The following is a 19,692-nucleotide window of genomic DNA, read 5'->3' as shown; positions in this document are numbered from 1 at the left end:
CTTAATGAGTTTACTGATGCTCTGATGGACTTCAACGTCTATTTCCCTTTTGGAGTAGCTTGGGAAGAGTTTGTGGAAAAATGGAAAAACTCTAATAGTTTTTACCTCACTGAAAATCCTGCAAAGGCAATGAGTGCTAACTCATAATTTGCTTATCTTTATTTTACTTGCAGTATCTGAATTTGAAATGAAAATTTGAGTTTGCTTCTCACCGAAAAAGTGTTGTATTTGGTTGCTAACTTATTTTAGTTCATTATATTGTCATACTGCTAATATTAATGAGCTAAGTAATATGGGTAGTGGAGATAATTAACTCTAATGAAATCATTCATAACTTTAAATGAAATAAACTTAGGTTGTTATGTTGAATCAATGAACTCAAATAGAATTGTTCATGATCTTAAAATCAAATGAACTTAGGTTGTGATATTGAATCCGGGAACCTTAACAAGCATCTATCAAGCGCAATTCCAATAATTTTATGTGAACAACAATTTTTTAAATTAAAAATTACATGTGAAATTTGATGGCTTCTCAAAAGAGCACTCCACCATAAAGTCATCTAGCATCTGACTCTTGATCATGTCTTTGGAACATACTCTATGCCAAACTTGGCTAACTCGATTCCCCATTTTTTTCAATCTTTCTAAAGTGTCCACTTTAGATAGTATATCTTTAATAGGTTGATTCGTCATTACAATGATAGGATGAGCCTGAAAATAAGGACGCAACTTGTGAACTGCTACAATGAGGGTAAAAATGAGTTTTTCTATTTTTGAATATCTTTGCTCCCCATTCTGCAACACCTTGCTAATGAACTTATAATATTCTACACACACCAAAAGTCCCAGCAAGTTAATGAACTCAAAAAGATACACACATAATCTTATCATAAACATATAATAATAACATACCAAATATATCTTTCATTCATCACAAATGCCATTTTACATAACATATTCCATTCAAAAAATTAAGCCATCATCTTCTATTTCAACATTCATGATCACGTTACACTTCATATAATTTAACTCACATTGTAATTCATTAAAACCCGTTGAACCAAATGAAACAAATGACTTTATTATGGCATAAAATATTACAAGTACAAGTATTTAAAACTCAATTCAACCTTTTATTTGCATAATACAATTCAATCCATTAATATAATACTCGTAAGTTCTTATTCATATACCGTTTAACAACTTATACTCAGCCTGGTCGCCAAGCCCGAGAGCAAGATGCTACACCACCGTCTCACATCACATAAAACATAAGTTGACACATGATTAAGCATACATCTTTTTTGTTTCCTTTATTATTATGTTACTTATACGAAATGTAGTCATACTTACTCTAGGGTGTACAAAACGTGCTAACATATATTGTACAATAAAAAAATAAGCACTAAACAAGCATTAGTACCGTTTAACAAAATTTCTCAAAATTGTTACGTAGGTATCGAAACTGGTAGAGTGGTATCTATAATTCTTTCAAGTGGTATCGATACCGCTTGTAAAATCGATACCAAATTACCTTACTATTTCTCATCTTAAAAACCCAACTTTTGGAATATATTGGAACCACTGAAAAAGTATTGATAATTTTACCTAGGGTATCGATACTCGTGGTAAAATATTGATACCAACTAGCAAAACTAACTTCCTGCACTTAAAAAATAACAAAGGTATCGTTTTTAAAACCCGAATATTGATACCTCTGTTCTAGAACTTAAAAACACAGTATATATAATCACATTGATCATTCCAAACTAGTTCAAAACATCATGCATCAAATACCACATAAGTTTAGCACCATAATGTCTCAAATATCAGTCCCAACATCATATTTTAAGTCCACAATTTCCAAGTATAATAAGCATGCAAACAACTAAAAATCATAGCAAAGCCAACATAGTCTCTACCACATAACACCTACTAATAGCATCTAAAGTATTTGGCTTAGATTACCCCTCGAGACCACACCGCTCATACCAGCATTACTTATCTGCAATGGATAAAAAGGTGTGGGTGAGCTTAATAAGCTCAGAGAATGCTCAGAATAACCACCACGTAAATAAGCCATTATGCACAGCGAAATAAACATATATCATATCCATAACATCTCTAACTCTAATATTATATTTCACATATTTAAACATCTTTCAGGAATCCTTTCACATTAATCACACGAATTTTAAAACGTATATCACAGCACATGTAAATCACATTTAATCACATTCAGTCACATTGTATGATAGTTTGGCTCTTGAGGTTATGAAACATAATGTGGACTCTATCACCACACATCAGATACACAGATCTTCAACACACCAAATTGACACATAAAGTCAAAAATGTCCCATAAGTGAAGCATATAGCTAACACTTTCTAACACACCACACACACATTCCCTTATCTCTTCGAAAATTGTCCCTGAGCCTCAACGCCCCAAAAATAACATCATAAAGGTGAGTACTCACAATCCTATGGCATGCCAACTATATCCGACGATCTCATAAGATCACAAGGCCAAAATATCCACATTATTATCACATCTTTATTTACCAATTTTTCGCACATATTCACTATATATTTACATTGTTAGCACATTATAATCACTGTCACATGGTATGAAAACATACCTACATATTTACTATCATAAATCATGAATAATATACCCACATATTCTTTTTTACAATAGTCATCACAAGCTTATGGCACATGTCATAGCGTCTCATATATGTTCATATCTTCACAATTGCACAAGCACAAGTATATCACATTCAATCATAGGTGTGAGAACACTTACACTCGAAATTTAGAGTAGGGTTTTAGGTTACCTTTAAATTCTCAATTACACAATGAATTATCTACGAATAGTGATTCCAAAACACTCACCAGAAATATGATTTCGCCAAAAAGCCAAAAGTTCAGATAAGCTTTTCTTTGCCCTTGTCTCTACTCATTGAAGGTCCTATTAACTTTAACACTTTAAAAAAACAAACCACACAAACACACAATCAACAATCAGCCATTAACTCATCTTAAACAATTAAACAATAGTATAATCTACGTTCTCTTTTAACCAAAACCTTCGACATAGAAAAATTTAAATTCGTATATCTCAACTTACACTTCATCTTTTCGCACGAAAAAAATTCCGCTCATCTACATATTCATCTATGACTAACTCGCAACCTTTAAACTACACAAAACTACTCAGTTCATGGTATCCACATTTTTCGATAAGTTTTGGAAATTATGATGAAAATTTATTAAAACTCGAGAAATTCTTAATAAAACATTAAAATAACTTTAGAAACCTTCTAATAATGTTAACATAAGTTGAAAAACACTTTGAAACCATGTTTTAATCCACAACCCCGAAATCTACCATTAATGACCCAATTTTCGGCTTTAATTTAAAACATGTGTTTTAATGGCTAATAATTCGATTTAAAGAACTAAATAACATTTAAAACTATTTAGAAGTTGAACCGTTACCTTCGGTGAGAGAATAAATGAGTTTTCAACGCAAATCTGAGAAACCCACAACTGAAGAAGATGATGAAATTAATGAGGTTTTGGGTGTTTTTCTTGATTTCAATGGAGGTTTATTGGTTGGGAGATTGTAGGAATCAAAGGAATATGGATTAGGATTCAAAATTGAGTAGAAAGACATTTGGAAAAATAAGTAAAGGCAACAAAAAACCAAAAGAAAGACTTTTGTGAGATTGGCTGTAGTGGAGGTTTTAAGGTTCAATTTCAAAAATTGGCTAAATTGCAACATAAATGCTTACAGTTTAGACCCGATTACAATTCAGTCATTTTTCTAAAATTATGGGTTTCCAAAAACCTTTTTCAAAAATTGATTTGATTTTCCAAAAACTATTGTCGAAACCATTATCGAGATACCATAACACAAATTTTTGAACACTTTAAGGCTAAAATTCCTAAAATACCCCTAAAACTCCTAGGCCTTATTTTGGGGTGTTACATATTGAACCTTAGAACATTGATATAATAGTCATTTCATTAATATCATTTTCAATTATTTCCTTACTCCGAAGATGTCGTGGTATCTTTCAACCAATGTCTTACACAATCCCAAAGTGATACCATAGTATCTTTCAACTATAGTCTTGATTGTTTTCCAGTATAGTGTCGTAGTATCTTTCAACTAGGGTTTTAACTATTCCGGTTTAATGCCATTGTATCTTTCTACTATGGAATTTTCCTTTTCGATTATAATGCCAAGATATCTCTCAATCATGGTCTTTCTGTAATGACCCGAACTTTAAGGTTATAGGAAAAATATATTTTCGGGTCTCTGTTTCTGAAAAATGGATTAGAAAATATTTATAAAAAATAATTACGAATTTAATTGAGTGGTTAATTAGAGTTTAATTAAGAAAATTTAGCTTAAAAAGGATAATTAGATAAAAGGATTAAATTGAATAAAGTGTGAAAGTTTAATTGTAGATTAAAAGAAAATGAAAAGGACCAAATTATGCCATTTGTCCTAAGTGATGCGGCAAATGCATAAAAATCTTTGATTTTATGCATAAATATGTATAATAAATTTTTATTATGGTTTTATAATTTATATTTATTAATATTATATTATGAAATAAATTAAATAAAGACATGTGTATGGTAATGATTTGATACAAGTGTATAAATAAAAATACATATACTTGTAATACATGTATTTAATTATTAAAAGATATTTATTATTTATAAAAGATATTTATTAATTAAATAATTATATTATGAGATTTTTATGTAATAAATATATTAAATTATGACAAATGTATGGTAAAATTTGTGACATGTGTAATAATAATATACACATGTATAAATAATAAATAAGTAATAATACAATGTTATTATATTATCTATATATATATAAAACAAGTAAAGAAAAGAAAGAAAAGAAACATAATAGGTAAACATGAAACAGGGGAGAAAGAATGAGAAAAAGAAAGAAAAGAAAGAAAAGGGAAATTTGAAGGTTTGAAGCTTTAAAGTTTAATTGCTAACAAGAAAAACGAGGCATCGGCATCTAAAAGAAAAGAAAAGATCGTTGAGGAGTTAGCTCGAGAAAATACGGTTTGTATTTTTATAATCCGAACTTAGTTATTATTTGTTATATTTATATACATATGGCAATTGTTAGTGTTAGAATTATGATGTTTTACAATTGGAATGGATTGATTTTGGTATACGATGAATTTATTGAATTTATATTGATTGAAACTATTTTGATTGAATTTATATTGATTGAATTATATAATATATATGATTTATATAAAATTTGGATATTGAATGAATGTTATATTGAAAATATATTGATTGGAAATATGAGGAAATTGATATGAATATATGAGATTTGTGATACTTGAATATTTGATATTGAAAAGTGAACTAAATTTTATTAAATTATGAATTAATGTGAATAATTGAAATATATTTGTTGAATTGAATGAAAATGTGTGAATATATATGATTATCAGAATGGTATATTGATGAAAGAATTATTAAACTGAGAAAGTGAATGAAATACCCTATTAACTAGTCGGGCTGAGTCGGATATAATTGGCATGCCATAGGATATGGAAGTGTACGGGATTTGCCGGCTTTACCGATCAGACACTTTGTGTGTTGTATTTCAGGCACCTTGTGTGTCGTATTTCAGGCACCTCGTGTGTCGTTTTAGGCACTTTATGTGCCGTATACTGATCAAGTACTCTGTACCGTTTTAGGCACAATGTGCCATACTGGTGTGTTTGGGTTGGAATCCGTGTATCCGTCAAAGTCCAGGTTTGTTAATAGGGGTAAATAAGTGAAAGATAAATCGAATAAATTTGATTGATCAAGCTATTGAAATGGAATGAAAAAATTGAATTGAGAATTGAAAATTTAGATATGAGATTGAAAATATGAACCAAAGGTTCATGAAATGATTAGAGTTCGAATTGATGATATATGATGCCACTTGATGAATTGAAATGTGATTTGAGATATATGAATCATATGTATATAGTGAAAGCTATCAGAGATAGTAAGTTGATATGATATAAATGAAATTGATATTATTGAAATGAATTAAAATGGAATAAAATTGATAAATGCATAGTTGAATATAGTTTATTGATATTGAATTGTGAATAATTTAAGGAAAGCTATATCGAATAGTAAGAGAAGAATGGAGTAAATAATAAAGGATTTATTTAAGAAATGAACAATTACGTTATTATGTTTATTATATGATTTGTATAAAATTTATATGGTAAGTAGTTGAAATTTATCTATGAAATAAATGATCGAATAATTGTAATTGTTATTATGATCTTAAGTATTTTTTTTATTATTAAATGTTTGGATTATAAAATACCATTGAGTATAACCATACTCAGCGTACGGTTTGTTTCCGTGCGCAGGTTAAGTAAAGATAGAACGTTGAATCAGCATCTCAGGCCGATCCCGAATTCATTAAGGTAAAGTGTGTTAATTATTGGTAATGGCATGTACTTAGGGTGTCTTATGTGTGTGTCATTTTGAAATTGTAAATGTAAGAATGAAATAATTAGATTCAGGTTTGGTTATGATATATAATAGAATTTGGTTAATTTAGCATGAAATTGATTTATTTGATGATATTTGATATTTAAATACAATTAAATATTGGATAATATGTAAATGTTTAAATTAGGCAAATTATGAGTGTATCTGGTTATGTTGGTATTTATGTGCATATTAATTGTATATGTCTGATAGGTCTGGTAATGCTCTGTAACCCTATTTCGAGGACGGTTTGGGGTTAGGGGGTGTTACACTTTCCCTTTTCTCAAACCAATGAATCCAATCACCAATTTATAGACATATAAATAAGTATCAATTTACTTCTAGAAATAAAATTAATTACTTTAATTGAATTTCGAATTTACCTCGACAAAAACAGTTGCAAAAACCATTAGTCCGAAAACTTTAGCTTTTTATTTATTTAAATTTGGTTGTAGCGTTTCTTGATCTAAATAGTAATTTTATTCAATTAATACTTTTCCAGCACTTAGTAATCAATTTAATACAATTTAGCCCTTCCATCACTATTTTAAAAAATTTAGTCCTTAAACATGAAACTTACAATTTTACAATTTTTAAAGAAAAATCATGCTAGTCAAATTTGCTAGGGACCCTATACAACTCATATTTATCATGTTTTTACAAAAATTTCATGAAGTTTTACTATTTAAACAATTTAATCCCTAAACATTAAAATTACTAAAAATCACTTAACAAAATACTTCTATTTAACAACCAAGCTTAATAATCTATCAATTAAATTCACAAACACACTTAAATCATTCATGATAAATCTCTAAACTTTTAACAATCTTACGAATTGACCTCCAAGTTAGCTAAGTTAAGCTAAAACAATCACAAAAATATAAAAAAATCATTAAAAGTGGACCTTAAAATCTCACACATGCATGGGAGAGAACTTAGTCGAACCTCCTTGGTGTCAACAATGGTGTTGTTTCAAAGATGAACATAAAAAAATAAAAATGATATGTTTATTTATTTTATTTTAACTTAACTTTTCTTTTAATTTTTATTAAAATATAACATATAAATTAACAAATTTTAAACACCAACAGTGAATACCATTTGCCTATGACATTATTGTCACACAAACCCTTGTGACATTATTAATTTAACCATTTAATATCTTTAATTAATAGAATTTAACTTTTGTAACTTCTACGATTTAGTCTTTTTAATTAATTAACTATTCAAACATTAATTTCTTAATCAAATTTCAATAAACTTATATAATCATTTCATAAATATTTAATAAAAATATTTACAAACTCGGTTTATAAAAATGAGGTCTCAATACCTCATTTTCCAATACCACTTGACTTGGGGATTAACCACTTGAACTTAACTATACGGCCAATTAACAAAATTTATTAAATCAAAATTTCAATTATATTATACTTGACTCATAAATATTAATTAATAATATTTTCAAATTCACTCGTCGAATTTATGATCTCGAAATCACTATTTGCGACACCATTAAAAAACAGATTGTTACAATTACGCAATCATGTTGTTGGATGATCTGATTTATATTGCTAAACAACATTAGGGGACATATTAATAGGAAATCTTAACAAATTCGCACCACCTACCTCAACATCATCAAAATGGATATATATATCTCTACTTGTTGAGTATGACTCCTATTTCAGCCAATTTTGAGAAATAATCTTTCAGTTAAATTCTGTTTATTTGTTTCAATCAAACTCAGATTAGTCTAGATCATTTTATTATTATTTGACTTATGAATTTAGCCTATAAATAGGCTCTTTTACAACCTTAGAAAATACACCCATTAGAAATTAGAACTCATAACACGTTTAGAGAATTTTGTATTTACGCTTTAAGGGTTCTTTATTTTCAGGTTTTCAGGGTTTAGTTTTTATCTCCATCTTTTGTACTCTTCGTTCTTTTGCCATTATAGTAAAATTATTTTTACCTGTGGTTTTTATCCTTTTTGGAGGGGTTTTTCCATGTTAAATTTGTGTGTTCAATTTCTCAATTTATTCCGCTATTTTTTTCTTTTTGCTTAATTGGGTCGATTCCACAAATGTTATCAGAGCTAGTTCAATTTTCATAGATCAGCCTATTCAGAGATGTCAGCAACAAGGTTTGAAATTGAAAAGTTCGATAGTGAGACAAATTTCAATCTGTGCTAAGTTCGAATGATGGCAATTTTAGTTCAAACCGGCTTGAAAAAGGTTGTTACTGGGAAAAAGCCTGAGAATCTAAATCAAATAGAATGGGAAGAGCTTGATAAAAAGGCCTTCTCTGCAATCTAGTTGTGCCTCGTGAATACGGTATTGCAGGAGGTATTGATGGAGAAAACCTCATCCGCCTTCTAGAAAAGGTTGGAAACTCTTTATGTGACTAAGTCTCTGGCTAATCGTTTAGTGTTCAAACAACGTTTATTTACGTTTCGCATGAACAAATGTGAGCTTCTTAGAGATTATATTAGTCAATTCATTACTTTTTAAAATGATTTAAAGAACGTTGAGGTTCATATTGACGATGAAGATCAGGCTATGCTATTATTGTACTCTTTACCCCCTTCATATAAATCTTTTATGGAGACCCTAATTTATGGCTGAGACAAACTCTAGTTTAAAGATGTGAAGGGTCATTTGTTGAGTAGAGACAAACTCGACAATGAGTTTGGTTTGGATGGAAAGGTAGATAAGCAAGCTTCCATTTTGGTAGCATCAAAGAAACGAGACAAAAGGTGTCGCCATTATAAAAAGTTAGGTCATGTCAAATCAGATTGTTATAAATTGCAAAATAAAAGAGTTGTTCAGAGTAACGAGGAAGATATAACTGGTGCTAATTTGGTCGATGAAAACAGTGATGATTTCTTGTTAGTGTTAACAAGTGTTAACTCCAAGCTCTTGTCCGAGTGGATCCTAGATTCGGGATGTTCTTTCTACATGTGTCCCAATAGAGAATTGTTCTTCACATACAGTTTGGTTGAAGGTGGATTTGTGTGCATGGGAAATGATTCATCTAGTAATGTAATTGGTATTGGTACTGTTAAAATTGGGAAACACGATGGGACGACTAGGACACTTTTATATGTCAGGTATGTACCTATTTTACGAAAGAATCTCATCTCCTTGAGTATTTTAGACTTGAAAGGATGCAGAATCAACATCCACTCGAGCGACATTAAAGTATCTCATAGAGCTCTCGTTTTATTAAAAGGCAAAAGAACCGACAGTCTTTATATTCTGAAAGGTTCTACAGTGACCGGTGAAATCAGACGTCCCTCGTTCGTTATGGAGTCGAAGTAAACTCGTTTGGAGCGGAGGCAACTTGGTTATAGGAAGAAAATTTAGGTATGATCGTTTCGCTGAAGAGTTTTCTCTTTTGGATGTAGGTTTTGAAAAGTTAGGGCACCGTGTTTGTGAAAATTAGACCCCGGTTAATTTGATTTGGCAGTGTAAAAGTCGAAGGCTAGAAGTCTTCCAGTTTCTAAGCACAGATTCGACTCAGTTAATTCCCTGCATAGTTCAAGATAGGCTCATGCGAGCTTTGGCAAATATGGCGTTATGGAAATATGAGTCAAGGTGGAGATTTGTTGAGTATGACTCCTATTTCAGTCAAATTTGAGTAATAATCTTTCAGTTAAACTTTGTTTATTTGTTTCAATCAAACTCTAATTAGTCTAGATTATTTTATTATTATTTGACCTATGAATTTAGCCTATAAATAGGCTCTTTTACAATCTTAAAAAATATACCATTAGAGATTAGAACTCATAACACATTTAGAGAATTTTGTGTTTATATTTTGAGGGTTCTTTGTTTTCGGGGTTTAGTTTTTATCTTCATCTTTTGTACTCTTCGTTCTTTTGCCATTATAGTAATATTATCTTTGCCCGTGATTTTTTATCCTCTTTGGAGAAATTTTTCCACGTTAAACTTGTGTGTTCAATTTCTCAATTTACTTTGCTATTTTTTTTGTACTTATTGCTTAATCGGGTCGATCCCTACAGTACTACAATATTCCCAATTGAAAAATATGCATCTATCATCATTTCGACATCATCATTACCATTCAACTCAGTTGCAGTAAACTTGTTTGGATAAAATGATGTCAAAAATCTATATTTCAAACTAGATAATCTCTTTTGACTTTCACCTTAGACTTTTCTAGTAAATTTTTACACAAGTTCATCCAATTTGATGCTCTTTATAAATGCAATGCTTACAAGATGAACAAATTCAAATATGATCCCAATTTCAATGTCACAAATTTATTCCTTATGATAAATAATCATAAAAAATATGCTACTCATCTTACATGCTAAAACCTATATAACATTACATAACAACCAAGTAGATACGAGAATATTATCATATACATATATCACTAGTTATATCAAAACTAAATATCATGATATTAATTGCACATTATAGTATTACAACAAAATTTTTAAAACATTATAATATCACATTTTGGACAAAATATTATGGAGAGAGTAACAATATTATTTTAACAAAAATTTTTACCGTTAGATTGAGAATCGATAAGAATCAAATGAACTGACTAAAACATTAATTGAACCAACAGTTAAATCTCTTCTTTTTTGAAATTTTAATAGTTTGTAATCGAACCGATGGCTTGACTAGTTCAATCATCGCTTTGATTTAAAAAACATTGGGCAAAAGCCTTGACCCCCTTAGCCAAGGGATATAGTATTTTGACAATTTTTTAATTTTAACCCTTGAGTTTCTAAAATTTTATTTTAACCCCATAATGAATTAAGTGGTGAAATATTATAATTACAATAGTAATTTTTATAAATAAATAGATTTTAAAAAGTGAAAAAGAAATCGAATTTCTTTTGGTCAACCAATTTAAACAAATGTTTGATTTAATCAATTATTAATTCTGTAGCTGCAAACATGGAAAATCTTTGTTTTGGAACTTCCAAATCTCATTGACTATTAATTAGATTTAATGGACGTTTTGGAGACTGAAACGAGAGGCCAAACCCAAGCATCAGGGCCGAAAGGACCAGAAATGCAAAAACCAATGAGCAATTAAGCCGACTCACATGTTAACGTGGATCTCTATAAACTTATTTATTTGGAGGAATTAGACTCTGAATTTCATAATATTTTAAGCTCTCAATCAATTAGCTTTTCTAATTCCATAGACAACTTAGGTTTTACATATCCCAAAATTTAATATTATTACTTATTTTATTGAGAGTGAAATCACAAAATTTTTGAGTGGACTAGATATATATCCTAAATTTCTTTATAAGATAAAAGTATTATATTATTATACTAATTTATACTTTTTATAAAAATTTACCAACACAAGCCTGCTCTCCATTTATCAAATATGCATGTGTTTTTTTTTTATTTTAAAAGATACAAATGTTTAATATTAAATTCAGATGTGTTAGATATGTTGTACCTGAAGTAACATCTCACATATAAAATATGAACAAATCACGAGGTCTTATTTTTAATTATTTAATTCAGTATTTGATCTCTTTTAATGAAAATGAGACATACTTTATAATTCAGTGTTCAAAGATTATAAACAATAAAAAAATAGTCATTATTTAATAATGAATATATATAAACCGAAAAAGAGAACCATTGAAGCAATAAATAAAAAAAAATAGAGAAGTAAAAATAAAACGCGTAGGTTAGGCAGTAGAGACGCGGCTAAGGAAGATCCAAGATAGATTGGGTTGTGAAAGTCAAATGTATTGGGTTTTGAACAGCCCCATTAAATACATCCATTTTCTTCTACTTCTAGAAATCTAGGACGGGGGATTAAGTAACCTTTACACGCTTCTTTGCCTAATCTTTCTTCATATTTAACCCAATCAACGCTGCAATACTTTTCACACCTCAAATTTTATTTGAAGCAAAAACAAATCCCAAATAACACAAGCTTTGTTTTTGTTTTGATTTCTCTGTTAATTAGCAATGAATACCAGCAGCAAAGAATCGCAGCCTAATTACCCCACTATCTCACCTGATGAATATACCAACCCTTTCCATCAACAGCCGCACATGGAACCTGCAGCGGCCACCGCGGCGGCACCCGCATCAACATCTTCGTCGCCTCCTCCTCCACCTCCTCCGGAACAGTCTGAGAAATGGGGGACTCATATCATGGGAACACCAGCTGTTCCCACATGTCATCCAGACAACAAGAAAGCAGCCTTGTGGGGTGCTGGTGACCAAGCTCAATACTACCATCATCCATACCTCCAATATTCCCCCGTCGAGAAATCAAGCAATAACCCCATGGATTCCATGCTTCAAGTCTTCAACACCTGGAGTCACAAAGCTGAGACCATGGCCAATAATATCTGGCACAATCGTATGACCAATAACCTAGCTAGTCTTATATTAATTTCCCTTCCAAGAATCCCAGCTGATTAACATATTTGTTGTTCAATTGTTAAACAGTTAAAACAGGACCATCTGTATCCGGAGCTGCATGGGGGAAGATGAACGTGACAGCCAAAGCAATATCAGGAGGTGGATTCGAATCGCTTTATAAGCAAACATTCGCAACGTATTCAAACGAGAAGCTGAAGAAATCATTCGCATGCTATTTATCGACTTCGACAGGACCAGTTGCGGGAACACTTTACCTATCCAATATCCATGTAGCTTTCTGTAGTGATCGCCCTCTGTCATTCACAGCACCATCAGGGCAGGAAACATGGAGCTATTACAAGATAATGATACCACTGAGCAAAGTAGGGATAATAAACCCAGTGATAATGAGGGAGAATCCATCAGAGAAATATATACAGATTGTGACAGTGGATGGACATGATTTCTGGTACATGGGATTTGTGAATTATGAGAAAGCGACAAAGCATCTGTCTGAGAGTGTTTCCAGTTTTGTAGCAACTGGGATTGCTGTTCAACCTTCACCTGTTGCATCGTAAACACAGGATTTTATTATATTTTTCTTTTCATATTTACAGGCCTTTTCTTTTGTTTGGAGATTTTGGGTTCGGCTTGTCTTAGATTTATTCCATCGATTGTACCATTTTTGTAAAATAATTTATTATTTCGTACACCTTTTGTTCAATATAAAAAACTTCCAAAAAAATTTAACGCCGCTGCCGGGGATCGAACCCGGGTCACCCGCGTGACAGGCGGGAATACTCACCACTATACTACAACGACACATTAGTATACGCTTGATCTTTTGTATGTAATTTCAGAGATGCAATCTTCTGCATATAAATTTTGAAAAATGTCGAAAATTTAAGCTTTTCACTTTTGTGAGAGTATTTTAAATGGTTAATTTTTAACCAAAAAAAAAAACTATTTCAAACCTCATACACTATTTGGATTTGAGTTTTCAGGCAGTAAATGTTAATCCTTTATTTGATTAGCTTCTTTTAAATATAGTATATGCCTGTGTGTAGTGTTGGTACGTTTCTATCATGTGTGTGAGTATTAATTTTCTAATTATATAATAAAAAATTATTTAAGTAGATTTGTAAAATTTTTGAAGTAAAAAAGAAAATTTTTATTTTGAAGTAAAATCATTGATAAGTAATTTTATAAAGGAAATTAAAATCTTAGGACACTAAAACATGCACATAGAAAACACATAAAGGAAGTGGTATGATTGTTTTAACATATTGGGGAGACATTTGATTCCAAGAAGTAAATTCCGGACAAAAGCGAAAATCACAAATACGTCACAATATCGACCGTCAACCACCAAACTGAATCCAGAGAATTGGTATGTTGAATCCATTGATGACATACAAGTCCATTCTGGGAAACCTGCGAACACTGAAACAAACATTACATCCATCAAATCAAATCAAATCAAAACAAATTCGTTTGGACATTGGAAAACTGAATCACCATAAACTTACAGAAAATTGGATCACCAAATACTTGAGAAAACCTCCCTCAAGGGAGGACTAAGGCCAAATCCTTCGACTTAAAATTATTTTTCTGAAAAGAGTGATCTCCTTCAGTTAGAAAAAGGTAAGTGGCTGGCTAGGAGACTATAAATGGAGGGGGGAGGTAGCTAGGTTGAAAGAGACCAGCGGTGGTGAAGCAAAAGGGTGTTTATGGCAACAAGGGAAGGAGAGAAGGAAGTAGCCGGCATGGTGAGCCAAGGGTAGGCTGGTGGGAGGTCGCCAGAGGTGGACTTCCAGTATGAGCGATTGTGGGGGAGGAAAAATCAAAAAAAGGAGAAAATGAGCAGAGATGATGTTAGAAGGCCGAAATAGAACTTTAAACTTTTGAAAGGGGGGGGGGGCAAAGCTAAATTTTTTTTAAAAAAAGACAGATTATATAATTAAAATTTAAAAGGGACCAAATTATAAAAATTTCATTTATTCGAATGAGTAAAGAACTTCAAATGAATGTTTTCCCATTTGATCAAGCATCTCGCTTACGTCCTCCTTAGCAGGCGTGTGTGAGAGAGAGAAGACAAGAGAAAAGCCCACAGCCCGCCTAGAGGCCGGTGCTGCTGCGGACAAGATAAAACTTTGGGATGGAAAGGGTGAGCGGCTAGTTTTCAAAGGAGGGCCGTGGTTTTCTTTGAAGAATGACTCTATTCACCCCATCCTTCCCTAATCTTCTCCATCTCCATCATTTCATGACACTTGAGTCTAATGCAATATAAATATCATTAGATTTGAAAACACAAATATTTTTAATAAAGTATAACAATATTTATTAAAATAAAATTACATTTTATAAATTGAGTTTTTTATTTTACAGCATTACATGACAGAAGATTTAAAAAAAAAAATCATTCCTGAAGTTGTTTGTATGCGTGTGTACATACATGTATAATTCACAGGCTACAACATTAATTAAAATGGAAAAGATTTGAGAAAAATAGAATACATATATAAGTATTAAATCTCAAAATTGTCAAATCCATCAGATATCACAAACCAGTTCTCCCACTTCCAGGATTACCTGCTTGAATCAAGTCTAGGATTTGGGACTTGGATTCACTTGTTTCACCTTCCACAAACCTCATTTAACACCCATCTAATTGCAAAAATCCAAACATAAAAAAATATATATATATATATTTTAATGGCAATATAAAGTAAGGTTCCTGCATTGCGTTGAGTGGTGACAGGTTATTGATTTTGCTTTTTCTCAGCTCAGCAAACCATACCTAGCGCTTCTTCTTGCTTGCTTTTGCCGCACTGGCTTTCGATGGGGTAGCGACTAGGTAGATAAACAATAACACTATTGAGACCACTGATATTTGAGATCCATATTTAGCCAGCAACCTCTGCAACTCAAGTTATGACATGACAAAAAAAAAGTTCAGAGCTAGAAGAGACAGCAAAGGTCCATTTATTTTTAATTGTTATATAAGATTAAAAAAAAAAAAACTTAACCCCTAAAAACTTATCAAAAGAGCAAGTCATTCCCAAAAATGGGATGCATAAAAATAATCTATTCCTCAACCACAATCTGGCTATCTCTGTATGCATGCCAATTCTTATCCATCAAGATTTTAGAAGCTTGATTATTTAACAAATATAGAAAGAATCATTCATTACCTTGGCCTTCAATATTTAGTCACGACCAGAGCGAGTTCCACGAAAAACAAAAAGAATAAGCCTTTAGTAACATTGAAAACAGGAAAATATATATTGAAGAGCATTAATTCATTGTTTATTCTTATTCTAAATAGAACTAACCCAATCAAGCTTGTTTTCGGTAGGTCTTTCAGCTAAGATGTCCAAAGGCAAGATTGGAGTTGAATATGCTTCCTAAAAACACACAACAAAATACGGCATCAAAGCTTGTTTTTCACCTTTGTTTTCACTTCACTTTTCCCTTAAATTTCAAGGAAAACAGACTCTGTTATAGATTTCAAACCTGTAGAGACACCTTTGTGGGAACACGGTAAGTAATAACTGCTGGTGCACCATGGAACATTCCTTGTCTTTTGGCATCTAATTCAAATGAATGAGATAAAATGCCACCGCTGAAGATCATAAAGTTTCACAATTTAATTATTCATTGTAGGAAGAACTGATTAAATAGAATTACAGAAAGGCAATATACTCACGCATCAAGTCTCTCCCATGACTTTGAAGTGTTACCGCTGATGATATCAAATAAATCTTTGGGCCAGCTATCATCGACAAGACTCACATCATACACCGTCCTATTATTATTTTTTTTTTCAGAAAGATTGTTCCTCAAGTTAGTTAATATCCCCACACCACGATAATGCATTTGAAATCTAAAAAACATGAAACTTCACAGGTGCATCAGCAGGAACATGGCCAAAGACAATGTGCCCTGTTTTCATATTAACAAAGCACAAGTTTCTGAAATTGTCATAAATTTTATTCAAGCATCAATTTGATCATTTAGTAACATCACTCTTCTACATGAATTGACAGTAATAAATTTAAAAACTCAATAAATAGGCAAAATTTTAGAGGGGGAAGAACTTAAAAGAAAAGGCAATGATATTGTTCATAATTATAGTTCGATAAAAATGATCAGATTTGCAATTTCATCTAGCTTCTCTCAGATCCAAATAACTAAAAACTAATTCAAATTCTATTTACGTTTACTTCCTAAAACGAAATGGTAAACTACTCAAAAGAAAAAAAAAAACATAGCTTCAACTCGTAATCGAAATTTAAGATAGATTCAAAATTTAAAAACTTCTATTTTGACGGAGAAATCAGAGGTAGATCTGCATTAAAGGGATTTTATATAAATATATACAAAATTGACGAAAAAGGGAGAGAGGAAACGCACGAGAAGCCTTGATTGTAGATGTCGATAGAGACGGAGACGCGTTCAGCGCCGGATTTAAGTCTGGTGAGCGAAGCCTTCTTGTGGGAAATAATGAACGGAGCGTCGCCAGCGGCGGTAGTTGCAGATACCAAGAAAAGAATAATCAATGCCTTGATGAATGGATTTCCGATAACTGTCTCCATGGGTCTGCCGGAAATGAAGAAGATTTAATATATTATTATTGTTTGAATTCTGTTTAATAAGAAATTCAAAATGGGTGAAGAGCTGAATAAACGGACAAGAACAGGGTTCATAATATCCAGCTGACCAGACTAGGCAAGGACTGCAAATCCAGTCAGCGTAGTTTAAAACAACGACGTCGTTTATGTTTTTATTTATTATATTTTTTATAGTAATTAAATTATAAAATCCTATTTCAATAATTGATTTTTATAAAATTTTAATTATGTATAAGTGATATATTTATAAAAAAAAAAGAAAAAGAAAAAGAAAGAAAGTTTAGGGTTTGCAAGAAATCTGCAGCACGAAGCATTAAAAGTTAAAAGCATGCATGTCCAGAAAATGCAAAAAATGTCATTTTCCAAATTAATTCTCCCATGTGTAAAAATATTATTTCATTTTATCGCTTGCACCGCTTCAATATTTGTTTATATTCAATAAATATATATCGGGCACTGGATACTGACATCAGCCATATCCTCAAGGAGTGGCTCATTATCAGCTCATCACTTCTGAGTTTCTGCAATTTTTTTAAACAAAAAAAGAAAAGAAAAGAAAAGAAATCATCATCCACGAATGCTTTTTTCTCATTCACATATAAATATGATATAGAATTATACAACATTTGTTGAGAGAAAAAGATAGAAATGAATGAAGGTTTCAGCTGCATGATGCTCCACGAGTAGCTTGTTGAAAGGAAGAAGAGAAAGGGTCTAGCATGATAGAGAAGAGGCTGTCAGCTTAGCCAAGGATGATTGCCTGTCACCCAAACATGGGTTCCCATGAGCTGCAGGCAAGTCATTCTTGGCTACCAAACAAGACTCTTTATCTTCATGGAAGACCTACTCTTCCCCGTAAGTCTTAAGTCTTATGCATGCATGTTTCTCCATCATTACTTGGCTTTAACTTGATGTATATCCAATGGGGCGGAAGATGAGGCCTAGCATGAATGAAAACAGCCTGTCTAGTTAGCCAAGGTGACTGCCTGGGACCCAACCAGGGTTTTTGATGTATTAAAACCTCGTGGACATTAGGTGCAGGCAAGTCATCCTTGGCTACCAAACAAGACTCTTTATCTTCATGTTAGACCTTTTCTTCCTCTCTATACTATGCATTCCATGCCATGCCAACACAACACTTTGAAACACTGTATTTATAGCAAATGAAATCAAGAATAGAGATCAGATTCGGGTTGCCACTTAATAATAATTTTGATCCTATCTCATCTCCCATAGGTGTTCTTTTAATGTGCTACATCCTGCTCTGCACTTCTCGCTGCCCATAAAAGGAATATATTCCCTTCAATATGTAGGGACCTCATGTTTAGGTGAGGTGATCTGATCTCCACAAGGATTAAAGAAAACTCTCGAAGTTTCTGGCGATTCTACTGTTCGCCCAGCCGCACTTGAGCCTGCCAACTTGCAGCAAAGCTTATCCCCTGAAAAGATATATGAGATAGGGCGGTGGTTGTAGCTTAATCTAGATATGTATGCCGATGCCCCCTTCTTATCAATCTGGCTAGGTTTTCATTTATATATGTGCACTCTTTGGGCTTTGGTATGGCTGGCTAAAGCTCAAGCTGTTTATTATTATTATCATTATTATTTATGTTGTTATTGTTTGGTACATGTTTATAGTTTATAGTTATTTTTCTCGACAATGTCATCTTTAAAGTTTTAACATATATTCTCTTTTTGAAGATGTAACCTATCTTACCGTTGCACTCTGTTGGAACATTTTTAAATATTTATAGTGTTTCAATAACTATAAATGAAAATGTATAATTAATTAAAAGTTATATCTTTTAGTTATTGACAAAGAATTATAACTATTCAAACAATATTATTTGAATAGTTATGTTTAATTAAAAGATATTAGATGAATAATTGTCTCTTTTAGATATGTGATTATTCAGAAAAACACATATTGAAAGATGTTTTCACGAAAGGAGGTGAAAATTCTTATAAATAGGAGTGAGATTTCATTTAAAAAACATACCAAAAATTCTCAAAAGTTATTGTATACTTGAGATTTGTTTTCTTAAAACTCATTTGCAGACCAAGTATAGGCGGAGCCAAATAAAACCTTAAAATATA

The 19,692-nt window shown here is 31.7% G+C and overlaps 2 protein-coding genes, 2 long non-coding RNA genes and 1 other non-coding gene across 5 annotated transcripts; 2 read left to right on the top strand and 3 right to left on the bottom strand.

The window, feature by feature from the left end:
* Positions 1 to 12,371: 12,371 nt before the first annotated feature.
* On the top strand, positions 12,372 to 13,597 carry LOC108482704 (GEM-like protein 5). The gene is made up of 2 exons (XM_017785828.2): positions 12,372 to 12,959; positions 13,049 to 13,597. The coding sequence occupies exons 1-2, from the start codon at positions 12,560 to 12,562 to the stop codon at positions 13,537 to 13,539; spliced, it is 891 nt and encodes a 296-aa protein (XP_017641317.1). The 5' UTR covers positions 12,372 to 12,559; the 3' UTR covers positions 13,540 to 13,597.
* A 114-nt stretch (positions 13,598 to 13,711) lies between these two features.
* On the bottom strand, positions 13,712 to 13,783 carry TRNAD-GUC (transfer RNA aspartic acid (anticodon GUC)). The gene has a single exon. It is a non-coding gene; the product is annotated as a tRNA-Asp (tRNA).
* Positions 13,784 to 14,129: 346 nt separating this feature from the next.
* On the bottom strand, positions 14,130 to 14,850 carry LOC128295349 (uncharacterized). The gene is made up of 2 exons (XR_008285734.1): positions 14,491 to 14,850; positions 14,130 to 14,404 (listed from the first exon to the last, which is right to left on the bottom strand). It is a non-coding gene; the product is annotated as an uncharacterized LOC128295349 (long non-coding RNA).
* Positions 14,851 to 15,459: 609 nt separating this feature from the next.
* On the bottom strand, positions 15,460 to 17,731 carry LOC108468627 (uncharacterized). The gene is made up of 5 exons (XM_053030699.1): positions 17,378 to 17,731; positions 16,671 to 16,769; positions 16,478 to 16,586; positions 16,156 to 16,368; positions 15,460 to 15,881 (listed from the first exon to the last, which is right to left on the bottom strand). Exons 1-4 carry the CDS (start codon positions 17,557 to 17,559, stop codon positions 16,282 to 16,284), a joined length of 477 nt encoding a protein of 158 aa, XP_052886659.1. The 5' UTR covers positions 17,560 to 17,731; the 3' UTR covers positions 15,460 to 15,881; positions 16,156 to 16,281.
* A 318-nt stretch (positions 17,732 to 18,049) lies between these two features.
* LOC108482919 (uncharacterized) lies at positions 18,050 to 19,390 on the top strand. Its single transcript, XR_001870978.2, has 2 exons — positions 18,050 to 18,450; positions 18,832 to 19,390. It is a non-coding gene; the product is annotated as an uncharacterized LOC108482919 (long non-coding RNA).
* The last annotated feature ends 302 nt before the right edge of the window (positions 19,391 to 19,692 follow it).

Source organism: Gossypium arboreum, chromosome 7 (assembly GCF_025698485.1).
Source record: "Gossypium arboreum isolate Shixiya-1 chromosome 7, ASM2569848v2, whole genome shotgun sequence".
Lineage (NCBI taxonomy): Eukaryota > Viridiplantae > Streptophyta > Magnoliopsida > Malvales > Malvaceae > Gossypium > Gossypium arboreum.
The sequence above is the reverse complement of the archived record's forward strand: the minus strand, read 5'-3'. Positions and strand labels throughout refer to the sequence as shown.

What these genes read in the sequence shown, in the direction of transcription:
- LOC108468627 (XM_053030699.1), bottom strand. Translation starts at nt 17,559, where the DNA reads ATGGAGACAGTTATCGGAAATCCATTCATCAAGGCATTGATTATTCTT. An exon ending in ATCTACAATCAAGGCTTCTC is followed by an intron (nt 16,770 to 17,377) that starts GTGCGTTTCCTC and finishes AAATAATAATAG; the next exon opens with GACGGTGTATGATGTGAGTC. An exon ending in TCATGGGAGAGACTTGATGC is followed by an intron (nt 16,587 to 16,670) that starts GTGAGTATATTG and finishes TATGATCTTCAG; the next exon opens with CGGTGGCATTTTATCTCATT.
- LOC108482704 (XM_017785828.2), top strand. Translation starts at nt 12,560, where the DNA reads ATGAATACCAGCAGCAAAGAATCGCAGCCTAATTACCCCACTATCTCA. An exon ending in CAATAATATCTGGCACAATC is followed by an intron (nt 12,960 to 13,048) that starts GTATGACCAATA and finishes ATTGTTAAACAG; the next exon opens with TTAAAACAGGACCATCTGTA.